The 12,437-nt window shown below is 42.0% G+C and overlaps 1 protein-coding gene across 5 annotated transcripts in view; it reads right to left on the bottom strand.

Moving 5' to 3' along the window:
• Positions 1-11,668, bottom strand: part of ACBD5 (acyl-CoA binding domain containing 5) — a 31,598-nt gene extending 19,930 nt beyond the window's left edge. Inside the window, exons 1-6 of one of the 5 annotated variants that reach the window (XM_067291830.1) lie at positions 11,632-11,668; positions 11,279-11,427; positions 9,982-10,102; positions 8,420-8,492; positions 4,561-4,672; positions 4,403-4,435 (exon numbers count right to left, since the gene is read on the bottom strand). In XM_067291830.1, coding sequence (XP_067147931.1) covers positions 4,403-4,435; positions 4,561-4,672; positions 8,420-8,492; positions 9,982-10,102; positions 11,279-11,354 — 415 coding nt within the window. In that variant the 5' untranslated portion in view covers positions 11,355-11,427; positions 11,632-11,668. Of the gene's footprint in view, positions 1-4,402; positions 4,436-4,560; positions 4,673-7,509; positions 7,664-8,419; positions 8,494-9,981; positions 10,103-11,278; positions 11,498-11,631 lie in introns of those variants that run through there. The other 4 variants (XM_067291829.1, XM_067291831.1, XM_067291833.1 and 1 more) reach the window with 4 other exon arrangements.
• Positions 11,669-12,437: the final 769 nt, after the last annotated feature.

Raw genomic sequence — 12,437 nt, 5'->3', positions numbered from 1 at the left:
TGTTAGGTTTTGACAGAAAATTATAAAAGGAGAAAAAAAATTAGAGGACAATTAAAAAAAAAAAAAAAAACTTTGCCCATCCACCCAGCAGCTTCTCCTCCCCCACCCTTACCCTGCCTCAATGCACCTCTTTGCTACGGTGCAGCCACCCATATAACATATCCTACTAAAGCACAGCAACTCCAGGGTAACAAGGATTGCAATATTTTTTCCCTTCTTACAGAGTCTTAGAGATTCACAGCCACAGAGTTCCTTAAAAATCCTGGTGAGGAAAAGGGGAAGGAGAAGGAAGGAGAACAGTTTAGCAAGCATCTCTACAGGCAAACAAATGAAATAAGCTGAGCCTATAAAGCAAATGCAGAGGGTATTTCACAAAAAAAAAAAAGCCCCTGTACAAACAGAAACAGCATACCACCAAATGCTCCATTACAAAGAAAAGCTGTGGAAAATAACACGAGAAGCTCTTTGAGAAAATGCACCTATTTGAAAATAGAAAGTAATCACATGCAATCTTCACTAGTGCAGTCTGAAAGTAAGTTGTGTTTAAGAGCAAGAGTAAGTGTTGTTAACTGGAAAAAAATAATTAAGAACAGTCACTTTTTTTTTTTCCAAGTGCAATCCTCCCCTCCAAGCTTGCCCACATCCTGCACTAACTACTGCCTTTGAAATAGAAGTGTTTGCATGTTCTAAAGAGTACAAACCTCAGTGAATATAGTCTTTAAAATGTAGCTCCCATGTCCAATATGGGAAGACACTGAGAAAATAGATGAACAGACTTTAACTGCACCCTGAGAGTCCATCTGCCCTGTAAAAGAGGGAAGGGAACAGGACATCTCCATTCGAGGCCTTTTCTGCCTGTGAGCCATGCTGACTTTAGCCAGGCACCCAAGCCGCTACTGAAGCGACGCCCTGTACGGGCTCCTAGGGCTAACAAGCTACATCGCAATCAGTGCTGCCCAGAACCGGCATACACTGTGTTGCAAGCATGAGTCATCTGGCTTCAAAAGGACTTATATCAGTGCAGTTGCAATACAGCTGGGAGCAACATTGTGGGAGAGCAAGACTCGGCAGGATGACAAAAGTTGAGTATTACAATGCCAGAACTTCCCACAACCACTGTAGCGCAGAACTTGTGTCATTGTTGGAGGTAACATCTGGTCTTTCATACAGGTTTACAAAGAGTACTACTCAGCATAAAGGCACAGGGTCATCTTTATTTAGTAGCATTTTAATGCAGATTAAATGCGTTGTCATGAAGGGGAAAGAGTACACAAGAAAATTCTATTGAAGAGTGTGTGGACAATTTCTGGATGCCTCGTTTAGTCTTTGAAGTGCTTTAGTGTTGGCTTGTCAGGTAGCCCCCCTCCCCCCTGATTTATTCGCATTCGGGATAAAGACAACATTCACAAACATTCTCATGGAAACATTTAGGAAGATGAACTGGCTTTGAAACTGGATATTTTTCACCCAGTATCAGATCACTGGGTTGTGCCAGTTCTAGCCCACCTTCAGCTTCTTCAGGTATAATAAAACAGGAAATGAAGTCTTCTAAAGCTTGAACATCCCTTCTGGAAGTTTCTAATTCACTGAGCAACTGTGCTTTGAAGCTTCTTGGTTCCTTTAGCATAGGGTTGGCCATCACATTTCTTTAGCATTTAATAAAAGTGCAAAAAGTTAAAAGGTTGCTCTTCTAAAGCAGCAATATTCCAGCTAGGTACAGAGACCTGCCGTTATCTTACCCAACATTCCTCCCTCTACTCCTCCAGCACCTGTAGACAAAAAGGTCCTTCTCTAACACCGCAGCACTGTTACCCACTCTTCTGCAGCCCTAAGACTACCAAGGGCCCAGTTTCTTTTTTGATGTCTAGTATTTTAGGTATCTGAAAATAATTTATCAATATTTTCTCTGTAAAGTACTTCATACCTGTCAAAAAGAGACTACTGACTGAACTTTGCAGAGAACTTAGGCTTCTCACAGACAGCTGCAGTCTGAACTTGCACACCACCATCCAGGTTATACGCTTTTGAAATACCTTAGATTTGCCCAGCCTATCGGAGAGAATTGTCCATTTTCCTTTCATTACCAACTTGGACTACTATTCTGCTTTCCCAGAGGGAAGGCATAGCAAACCAAGTCTGGAGATTGCTACCCACAGATCAAGCCAGAAATTTGTCCTAGCTGTCCATCAGTAGATGCTACCAATGACTTCAATGGTGGCACGTCAGGTTTCAGTGCTCCTCATTAAGGTGAGCCACAAGCTCTATTGACTCAAGTATTGCAATGGTCCCTATTTAGCATTTTCAACAAAACTGGAAGGAATAGAAATTCCATTTTAAAATGCTACACTTTCTTTGCTGAGAGAGACCAATCAGAGATGACACACCAGCCACAGCTGATGTACACTAATCTTCTGGACAATCTCTTCAACTAATTCAAGGATACTGTTGATGCGCTTTTGAGGAAGCTGCATAATCAGATAACAATCTTCATACAGATAAAAATCCAATGGTAGAAGAATGGAAGGTGAACTCAAAACAGAATGGACCAGGAGATGGGAGAGTGCAATATGAAAGTAGGAGGCTCAAGAGAAGGGGCCCAATTTTATTCCATAAAAGAAGCTACATGGAACATTTGGGGAGGGGGGGAGAAGGAAGGGGGCAGCACAGAGGGAAGAATGGAGGCACTAACACAACCAAGAAATAATCATATGTCAATTTTTAGAGTACTGTCACCAGTGCCTACACCATCTCAAACAGAGCTGTGTTATTTTGAGCAGTTTAGTTCTATTCCTTAGTGCATATCTGGAAAAGCGAGGGTAATCATGTTTCCATACTTCTGTGAAGTATTTTGAGATCATTAGAAGACCTGTACCATAAATACTACTGATCATTTTCAGCTTCACTTTTATTCAGGGAAGTGGTAAGACAGCTGAAGAAAGAGTTTCAAAATCTTAAATGCAACAATGAAGTTGTAACATACAACCACAATGGGATTCTGTGACAATTCTATCAAAACTCGTTGTGGCACAGTTAGATGTTGCAGCTGTAAAGTGTATGCAGGACAACATGTCACTAGATCTACTGTAACACTGACAGAGGATGAAGCTGAAATTTGCTATTCTGTAACAGTTTTTACTTACACTGTCTTATGTTTAGACTCTCTTTAAACTGTATCTGTTTCAATAACAACTTTAGGATACTTGTCTTTTCTGTGATTCTGTTTGTCTAGATAGTCACTTTCTTGGAAGCAGTTTTTGGCACTGTGCCATAGAGACCAAGTAGAATTCTGTAAATCCTTATTACACAGGTCACTGACCTGAATCTACTGATACTCTTACAATCTTGCCTGTCAATCCAGCTGTCAGGCAAGCTCATTAAGTCTCAGACATGAAGCATACACAATTTTAGTAGAGAAAAAAAGGTCACGATGCTTTCAAAATGGCCATTGAAAAACCTCAGCCATCATCTTTCCTCATAGATGATGGGAAACTATTTCTATATCTCTCTGAAATTGGATGCTAAAACTGAAATCAAAACTACGTTTAAGATGGGGAAAGAAAAAAGCCACATAAAAGACGCATCTTAACCAGCTGACTGCTACTTCTTAAACACATGCTAAACCATTTGACTTGCGCAATGGTTCAGTTTTTAAAGCTCTTACAGGTTTTAGCTCCTTGTGCTTTGGTATCTCTAGCATAAGTTCTATAGCTGTTCAAAGCTGGTTTAAACCTTACATTACAACCTTACACACCCATTACCTGTAATGTAATAACTGTAATTATCAAAACATTTTCACAATGGTATTGCTAAATAAAAATCACCACACTGATTTTTATGCAGCTATGACACCACCAGGTTTGCCACTTCTCAGAGACTTTAAAAATATAAATAGACACTCCCTTCTTGAACTTGAGCCCTGGACAACTTTGAAATTTTCACAAAACCAGCTTATTATTCTGTATGTATTAGAGATACTATGATTAAAAAAATAGGTTTTGATTTTGGAAGGTTTGAATTTTTTTTCCCTAATTCAGATCAGATGGCAGAGCTGGATTACCAACTGCAACATGCAGCTTGACAGTACACAGCTGCATCAGAATGTGGCAAGACAGTTTTCAAACAGTTGCTCCTTTTATTAAAGGAGAGGCAGAGACTGGCGGGGGGGGGGTTGTTTGTTTTTAAATCCTCTCTTTTTTAGCAGTTCAGAAAACATGTAGATAAGGACTAAACACGTAACTAGAGCTTTCTGGGAGTAACTTTGTTTTGTACCCCCTTCCTCCCAAAAAAATAAAAGACCAGCCTAATAAAGTGGCAAGCCCAGAAGTCACAAGTGTTAGCAGGAAATAACTACAGCACCTAAATAATGGAAAAGATGGACTTACATATAATTCATTATTCCTACCTTCCAAATATTTAGAGACTTTCTCCATTCGAACTGCCGTATGGTAAGGAATGAATAGAAAGATGTAATGTTTAGATTTAAAATCATTTATAGAAAACAAGCCCAAAAAATCTGGAGTTGTGATTATTAGTAGTACAAAGGAAGTTATTTGTCCGAACCTGAGGTTAGGTCAGATCCTCTTTTCTTTTTATCTTCTACTATTTCATAGAACGGGCCTATTACTTGTAGTAATTCTTCAACTTTGTCCGTCATTGGCATACTCTCAAGAATCTGCGCAAGTCCAAAATATGAAGCATCTCATGAAACAGCATTTCAACGATTCATTCACTTCAACCGATTTCACAAATTTCTGGTCACAGTAAAACTTAGTAATATTTCACTAAGTCTCTTAACACATTATTCTGAAACTTTAAGAAAACAACATACACAAGCCATATTTACCAAATAAGAACCTTCACTAGCTGTAGCAACTTTTTTTGGCAGAAAGAAGACAGGAGAGCTAATGTATTTGCCTCCAATTAAATAGACCTTTGTATCCATTATTTCACCAATTTCAAACTAAAACAATGCAAAGTTTGACAGGTTGATCTGATCTGATGGAATTTCTTTTATAGACAGCCTTCCCATGGATAAAATGAAACTGAAAGACTTCGTCAGATCCTTCTTATTCATCAAACCTTACAATCTTTGATGGCATATAAGGACCAGATCAAGAACAGCCCTCCTGAGTCCATCCAACTCAACAGCTGTGAGTTATAGCATAACTCACATAGCAGGCAAAATGTAAAATAAAGAATAAAACCCAAACAAAAGATCACACAAAGGAACAGAGTAGAACAAAACAGGGACAGTGCAAAGACACACTTAAAAGAGCAAACTAGAGCCAAATTCTGCTCTTGAAATGTTTTGGAGCTCTTTTGATTAAGAAAAAATTTTAATTTACCAAACCAATACCTTTGATTATCTGGTAGGAACACTCACTCTTACATCTAAAATACATTAGACAGAAGAGATACACTTTTTAAGTAATATTAAATTCTTATATTATTGTCCCATTCTAGTTTTTAAATCCTTCCAACCAATAGCCTTGTTCCTCCTTCACCTCCCCCCTCCCCCCTTTTCTTTTTTTTAAAAGAGGCAGTAACTGTAGGAAAAGATTCAGGTAGCAGCCAGCTAACAACCATACTACACCTCCTACCCAAGAAGAGCTCCAGGAAAAGTAACAGAAGGAGGTAAGAGCTACAGAACACCCTGCTCAAATGAAAGCACCAAGCAGGTCGCTAAGAAGCAGTAGCAAAAGCTATAGCATTACTGCACAAGGCAGGAGGTCCAGGCTGCTTAACAGATAAACAAGTCAACACTTGCAACCCAATCAAAGATGCCAGGAAACAAAGTTTGTGTCAAACTGCAGTTTAATTGCCACTTCTCTCATCCATTGTGTACATCTAGAAACAATTCGTTCTGTATTTGTTAGAGGAAAATATGGAACTGGAAATTAGCCAGAAATGTTTTTTTCCCCTCCCTAAAACACCTTCGATAGCACTGAAATAAATAAAAATCCTGTTCTAGCATTCTATTCTAACACACTTGTATTTATACCTATATCCTGCACTGAAAAAAAAAAAATCCTACTTTAACAGAAACTGTATGCTAAGAGTTTTGTAACTGAAAGTACTTAGATGAGCAGGAAAAAAGCAAATACCCCCAGACACAAAGTTAACTGCTTACTCATATAGCCATTATGCATAATATGCAATTTTAAAATTTATAAGTGTAAAATAAGTTACTATGCATCCAGAATTACCGTTTTCTTCAGATGCCAGACAACTCTCATATGAAGAGGTTTGCTTTAAATTAGAAACATCATACAGTGCTGATGTTTCTTATGCTAACATATCAGTATTTTATGACCCATTTCTAATATACAACAAGACAAAATAATATAATTGAAGTGTAAATAAATTAAATAGTATTGGAATATAGAATTTCAGAAATGCCATTCTGGAGAGAAATTTACCTTGAACAAAATGTCCTGAACTCAGATTCATCCTAGCCAGGACTAAGACATGTTTGCTCATCACCTACCAGCATATCCAGTTCTCACCCAGACACATTTTCCCCAATAGCCACAATTTTCAGGACTGCCACATGAGGAGAAAAGATGCCAAAAAGGTTACCCAATCACATGGAGCACATATTGTAATCTGATGCACGTATAGCCCAGACGCAACATGCAAGTGCCATGGACATGTCCTGGAAAAAAATAACTGGAAATATGGCAGCCTTATATAGCCCTAAATACAATTCTGTGGTAGGAGTGTACAAATGGATTTTCCAAACATGGGTACCTATACAGTCCTTACACAGCAACAGTAGAATACCCACAGCAACACCACAAAGATTAGTGCAGTATGTGCCAATATACCAGCCCAATGGATCCATTTGAAATGCATTTCCTTTGACATTTCAAACAGGATCAATTGGGTTGGAAAAGCTGAAGCTAGTATTTCAAAGGTGAGGACTGAAGCAGCAGCACGCAGGGTAAGCAGATCCCCAGTTTCAAAGCTGAGTGAGCCCAGGTGTCATTTCCTCTCCAGTCCCTACATATCAGATCTGTATAGAGGCAGAATATTTGTGCTTCATTAGGGTCAAGTAGCCTCAATCACAGGAGACTTGCTTGTTTCTTTTAGAACACCACACATTTTCTACTAAATTTTAGTGTCTGTGATAGAAACAACTAATGCATTGAACAGCATAAGCTACTCTACTGAAATATCAATAGGTTTTGTAAATTGGGGTTATAAAATAAAGTACTAAATCTTGCATTCTCCACTCAAGAGGAATTGTTACAGTTTAGTGGGATTTTTGACCCAATGAAGATGAACAGAATTTGGCCTCCTGTGTTCTCAGGAGTCTTCCCCCCCCCCTCCCATTTTTAAGCAGTTACAGTAACACCAGTATAAACTAAATCAACCAAAATTATGAAGAGGTGGAACCAGGGGAGAGGAAACACTAATCAAATCCAGCTTCTTACCTAGTAAAAACAATGATTGGTACAACAAAAATTAAGTGTTCTAGTAAACCTTTAAGGATGTTAAGATACTGACCTAGAAGAAAAGCAAGTGTATTCAGAGTGAAGCTGATCTTTTCTCTCCTTGATGCTAACCTCATAATACATTACAGTTATATTTTTTTAATCTGGATTGACAGTAAATAATCTTTAAACTGGAAAGGCCACCTAGAAGAGCTGCAGCAAAAGGACTGCAGCAAAACGAGTTAGTTAATGAAAAACAAGAAATCTTAACTTTGAATGTTTGTTTTAGTTAACTCTTTAATTCATGCTTAGCTTAGTGACTAAGAATGTTTACAAGTTACACATCTATTCACAAAAACAGAGACCAAAAACCAAGTTACTCTGTTCTAAATATCTGACTCCAAATATAATATACGAGGAATATTTTCATGACATGTACAGAAGACTCAGGCTGAAGAGGTCTTCTTGAAGATTCAAGGACAATTAAGTTTACATACTTGATTATACTCATCTCTCTAGTCATGCAAGAGATTCTTTGTTCATAAAGTATTTCTGGAGTGTTTTTCTCCCTCCCCCCCAAGATAAGGGTTTCTTACCTGTGTCAACTTCAAGAACAGAGGAGTCTGCAGCAAATTCAGCTTTTATTTTGTTGTGCTTTAAGTTCCTGTTTCCCTATAGCCCCCTTTACCATGATTTCAATACTGTACTTTCTTTAGCTCTGCCATTTAAGTTTCATGTCAACTAGTTCCCCAGAGCTCTCATGTTTCTCTGAAAACCATCCAAATTCATTTGCTTTGGAGGGAAATACAGAATTTTCTTCTCCTCACAGACAAAACAGCATAATACTGTAATTTAACAAGTTCACATAGGGAATGAGAACTCATTTGGAGCTTTGATATGTCAGAGAGAACCTCCTCATATTCATTAATTTATTTCTGGGACATTTATTCTAGAAGACACCTTCCACTCATTAATAAACATACCTTTTTCATTTCTTCAACATATGCTATCATGGCTTCTTCTTTGGACATATCTCCCAAGGCACTCCAAGCATCCCTAGGAAAGAAAGCCACATACATCTTCAAAATTTGCAAGGCCTTTTTGAATTATTTTCAGCCGGGCCTTAAGTAGGTCAGTTATATAATGCTCAAAGTTTCTCTGATACAAATAAAATGCAACAACAGCTTGCAAAATTAAGTTCAAACATATGGTTTGTTAGGACAATCGAACAGTAGGACATCAACAAAGAAGCAACAAACCTAATGGCCTGAGCACTGAACAGTTCCTCATTGATCAGCTATGATCTTGTACTCAAATTGTTAAAGAGCCAGGATCTTATGAAAGACACACGTTTCCCCTTTCATTTGGGTGATTTTTTTAAGACGTCCTGTTGAAGAAAAAGCAGGCCCAAATACTTCAGCTGACACTTACAAGTAGTTGTCAGTGTTTTAGAACAGGTTACCAGAAAGATGTGTTGTCCTTTGCATCTGAGTTTAGCACTTGGGGAAAGATGAAACAGTCCAACAGGCACAATAGTTAAATAGCACCCAGTTAGGACAGTAACTACTGATGGCCTAAAAATCTCCCCCTCTCCAATTCAGGAAGGCCAAAATTACAAACAAATCTATTAATATCACAGAAGGAATCTGTCAGAACAAGGGCTGGAACAAAACACTTGTTTACTCAGTCTTGCACTTGATTTGACACTGTCCCTTCCCCTTGCCAGACTGTTTGTCCCACTTAAAGCAAAGCCCCAAGGCTGGTGGCTCACATTTCAGCTACAAGCAACCAGGTGAGTGGAAGCTTACAGCCACAGTCCTCTGCAAACATACTCCCTTCTCCCTCAGTTTGAGAAATCAGAAAAAAAAGTCTCAGGACTGACTTCACACATCCTAAAAGACTCTGACCACATGGACAGCAATAATACTTGCTCTTTAAAGCAAGTTATAATTATAAAAAATAAACAAAATGTTGATATGGCTTTTCAAACAGATCTTAGCAATTACATGAATCAGAAGTTTTCCCAGCATGAGCAAAATAGTAAGTGTGAAGTCCTGCCATTGAGCAGACAAATCAGAAAGATACATAAACCAGACCTCTGCCTGAGAGGTTGAAAGCCATTAATACAACTTCAACAAGCACTTATTTTCTTCAGGGTCACATCGTACACAAAAATCAGAGAAGAGAGAATTCTGGACAGACACTCATCCATATCATACATTTTGCAGAGCACCTATACTTTGGTTCTACAATGTGGGATAAACAGTGCAGAGATAATATGATGGGTTTGCCCAAGAAGACCCTGCTCACCTGCAGAACACCTCCAACTCTGAAAAGTCATAAGTTATCTGAGCTAGAGAGATGGAACACAAAAAAATTCAAGCAAAGGTCTGGAATATTCTTATTTAAAAAGAATAAACTCACTAAACTCTTCCTCCGAGTGCTACCCTTCTAAACATCTCAAAGCCTTAAAAAAAACAAAACAAAAACAACAACAACAAAAAACCCACACACACCAAAAAACCCACAGTTCATGAAAAATTACCATTTATATCTACCAATCGGATCCCAAAATCCAGGTCTTGGAATGTTACAGGGTCCTTGGGTTGCTTGCTTATAAAAGCTATAGAACTTCAGCATCATTTCATTCGTTGGCTGGAATGAACCTAGCGAAAACAGTTTAAAATACAATTTAACCGGCGTCAAGAATATTAATCAGTATGTTACAAGCTTAGGATTTCTGTTAGAAAATAGTCTGCAGTTCTTTACGGCCTGATTATCAGCAGTACAATTTAAGTCAATGGAGAATGTCTTCATCCATCTTGAATCAGACCCACTGAGAATATTTACCTTAGAAACAGCAAGTTTCAGATCAAGTGTAAGGGACTATAACCTTAATTTTTTTTAACTGGGGAGACTAAAATTAGAAGTAGACTAATAAGTAACAAAGAGCAAGCCTCCTTTCACTCAGTTTAAAGGGACAGATTCAGCTCTTAGTAAACAGTATGTCGCAAGTCATCTTACTGTTACAAGGATTAACTTACCACAAGACATCAGAATTAAGGGGCAGGAAAAAAAAGCCAAAACACCCAGCAACCTTCTCTGTTGATTTTGTTTACTGTGGGTGTTTGACAGTACCTTCACTAACAGTTTCACTGTTTCTCCTGTTTTTGTTTTCCCTTCCTCCTTTGTGGAAGAAATATTTATAGACACAAGAAATGTAAATGCAAAACTGGAATAACTGGCAGAGGAGAGAATTCAGATCCAATCCATTAAACGAAATATTTTCAAGTTGAATTCTAGTCACTAAAAGAAGTTTACAGTGATTTTTAAATTAGTACCGCCCCCCCCCCAAAAAACAAACCTTTTTCTTATACCAGAAATAAACAGTGATGTAATAAATGACCTGTTTATTACTCTTATCAAAAAGACACACCCTGATTTTTCATTTTACCATTTTTTTTAGAACTCTTAACAGAAGAAACGCGTGATAAGAGCTCTGAAGCCACCCAGCCGAGTCTGGGACCTGCGCAGACCCCTCTCCTGTTTCCGCGGCCGGGCGCGCAGGCCGGGCAGGCGCCGGCCAGCTCCCTCCCCAGAAACCTGCCGGAGCAGCTCCGCCGGCGGCCTCGGGGGGCCCCCGCACGGCACCTCCTCAGGAGCGGGCGGGGACAGCGCGAGGCCCGGGCTTGCAGCGCACCCGCCGGGGCCGCAGCCGCGGAGGGAGCCGCGGGCAGGGAGGGCGGCGCGGCCTCCCCCCCGCCGCCGGGCCCCGCCGCCCCGCGGGCGCCAGCTGGGCGGCGAGGCCCGAGCGGCCGCCGCGGCGCCGCAGCCGCACTCACCGTTCTTGGGCAGGCTCTGGATCACCTTCACGGCCGCCTCGAACCTGGTGGCGTGCACCGAGCCGGTCTCCGCCATGTCCCCGACCCGGCCGTCAAAAGCCGCCGCCGCCTCCTGCTCAGCCGCCGCGCTGCTTCCCTCGCCGCGGCGCCTGCAGCCGACCGCACGGGAGAGGGGCAGAGCCGCGCCGCGCCGGGCGCCGCCACCCTGCGCCCCCTCGGCGGCGGGGCGGGGAGCCCGGCCCCCCGCGGCCGCACCCGCGCCGCGCCCCGCTCCCCCCTTCGCGCCTTGCCGGCCCCAGCGGCCCCCCGCCCCCCCGGCGGGGCCCCCTGGCCCGCAGGCAGCCCGCCCCTACCTTCGCCCCGGCCTCAGGCGCCCATGTTAGGTCTCCCCACAGCCACTCCCATTCCCTTCCCCCGCGCCGCCCCGCGGCCGCCAGGGGCACGCTGGGAAATGGAGTCCGCCCGCCGGGCCAGGCCGGGCCGGGCCGCGCTGCCGCTGTCGTCCGGCGGCGCCTCGGACCCCGGCGCGGCGGTGCTCCGTGGCCCGGGCGGCGGCACGTTTCCTGCTGCCGCTGGAAGTAAAAAGCGAGTGCCCGTGCGGAAAGCGCCTTCTTGCCTCAAGCCCCTTGGAGGCGTCGCAGGCCTCGGGCCCCGCGGACAGGCCCGCCGGCGCCTGCGGAGCTGCCCGGGGTCATGGCGGCGCCGGGCCCGGCCGCGGGCGCAGCCGAGGCGCTGCTGGTCGCGGGCGGTGTCGCGGATGGGGACCGACGGAACAGTTCTCCTCTTTATTTTTTGTATTTACTCTCTTTCAGCTTGTTTCTTCTTCTCTGCTTTCCTCCTCTCCCTACCGTTCTCCTCCCTACTTGTGTAATGGCAGTTACCTCATACAAATATTTCAAAATGTGCCGTATTCTGCCCATTTTGTGGACTTCTGCCTGCCCTTCGCTTATCTTTGAGAGATCCCGTGCTGCCCTGGCAGTCGGTTTGCTGCTCCCCCTCCTTCCCACAGCTGTTCTCCTGCAGAATTCACATAAATACCACTGTAGCCACACACTTATGTAATAGCTTTAATGACTTATATTTGCATTAATATTTTAGGGATTTATTAAATTTAGGGACAGGATTGTAGCAGCTTAGAACCCTGAGAGTAACTATTGCC

This window comes from Apteryx mantelli, chromosome 2 (assembly GCF_036417845.1).
Source record: "Apteryx mantelli isolate bAptMan1 chromosome 2, bAptMan1.hap1, whole genome shotgun sequence".
NCBI lineage: Eukaryota > Metazoa > Chordata > Aves > Apterygiformes > Apterygidae > Apteryx > Apteryx mantelli.
This window is presented reverse-complemented; position numbering and strand designations above follow the sequence as displayed.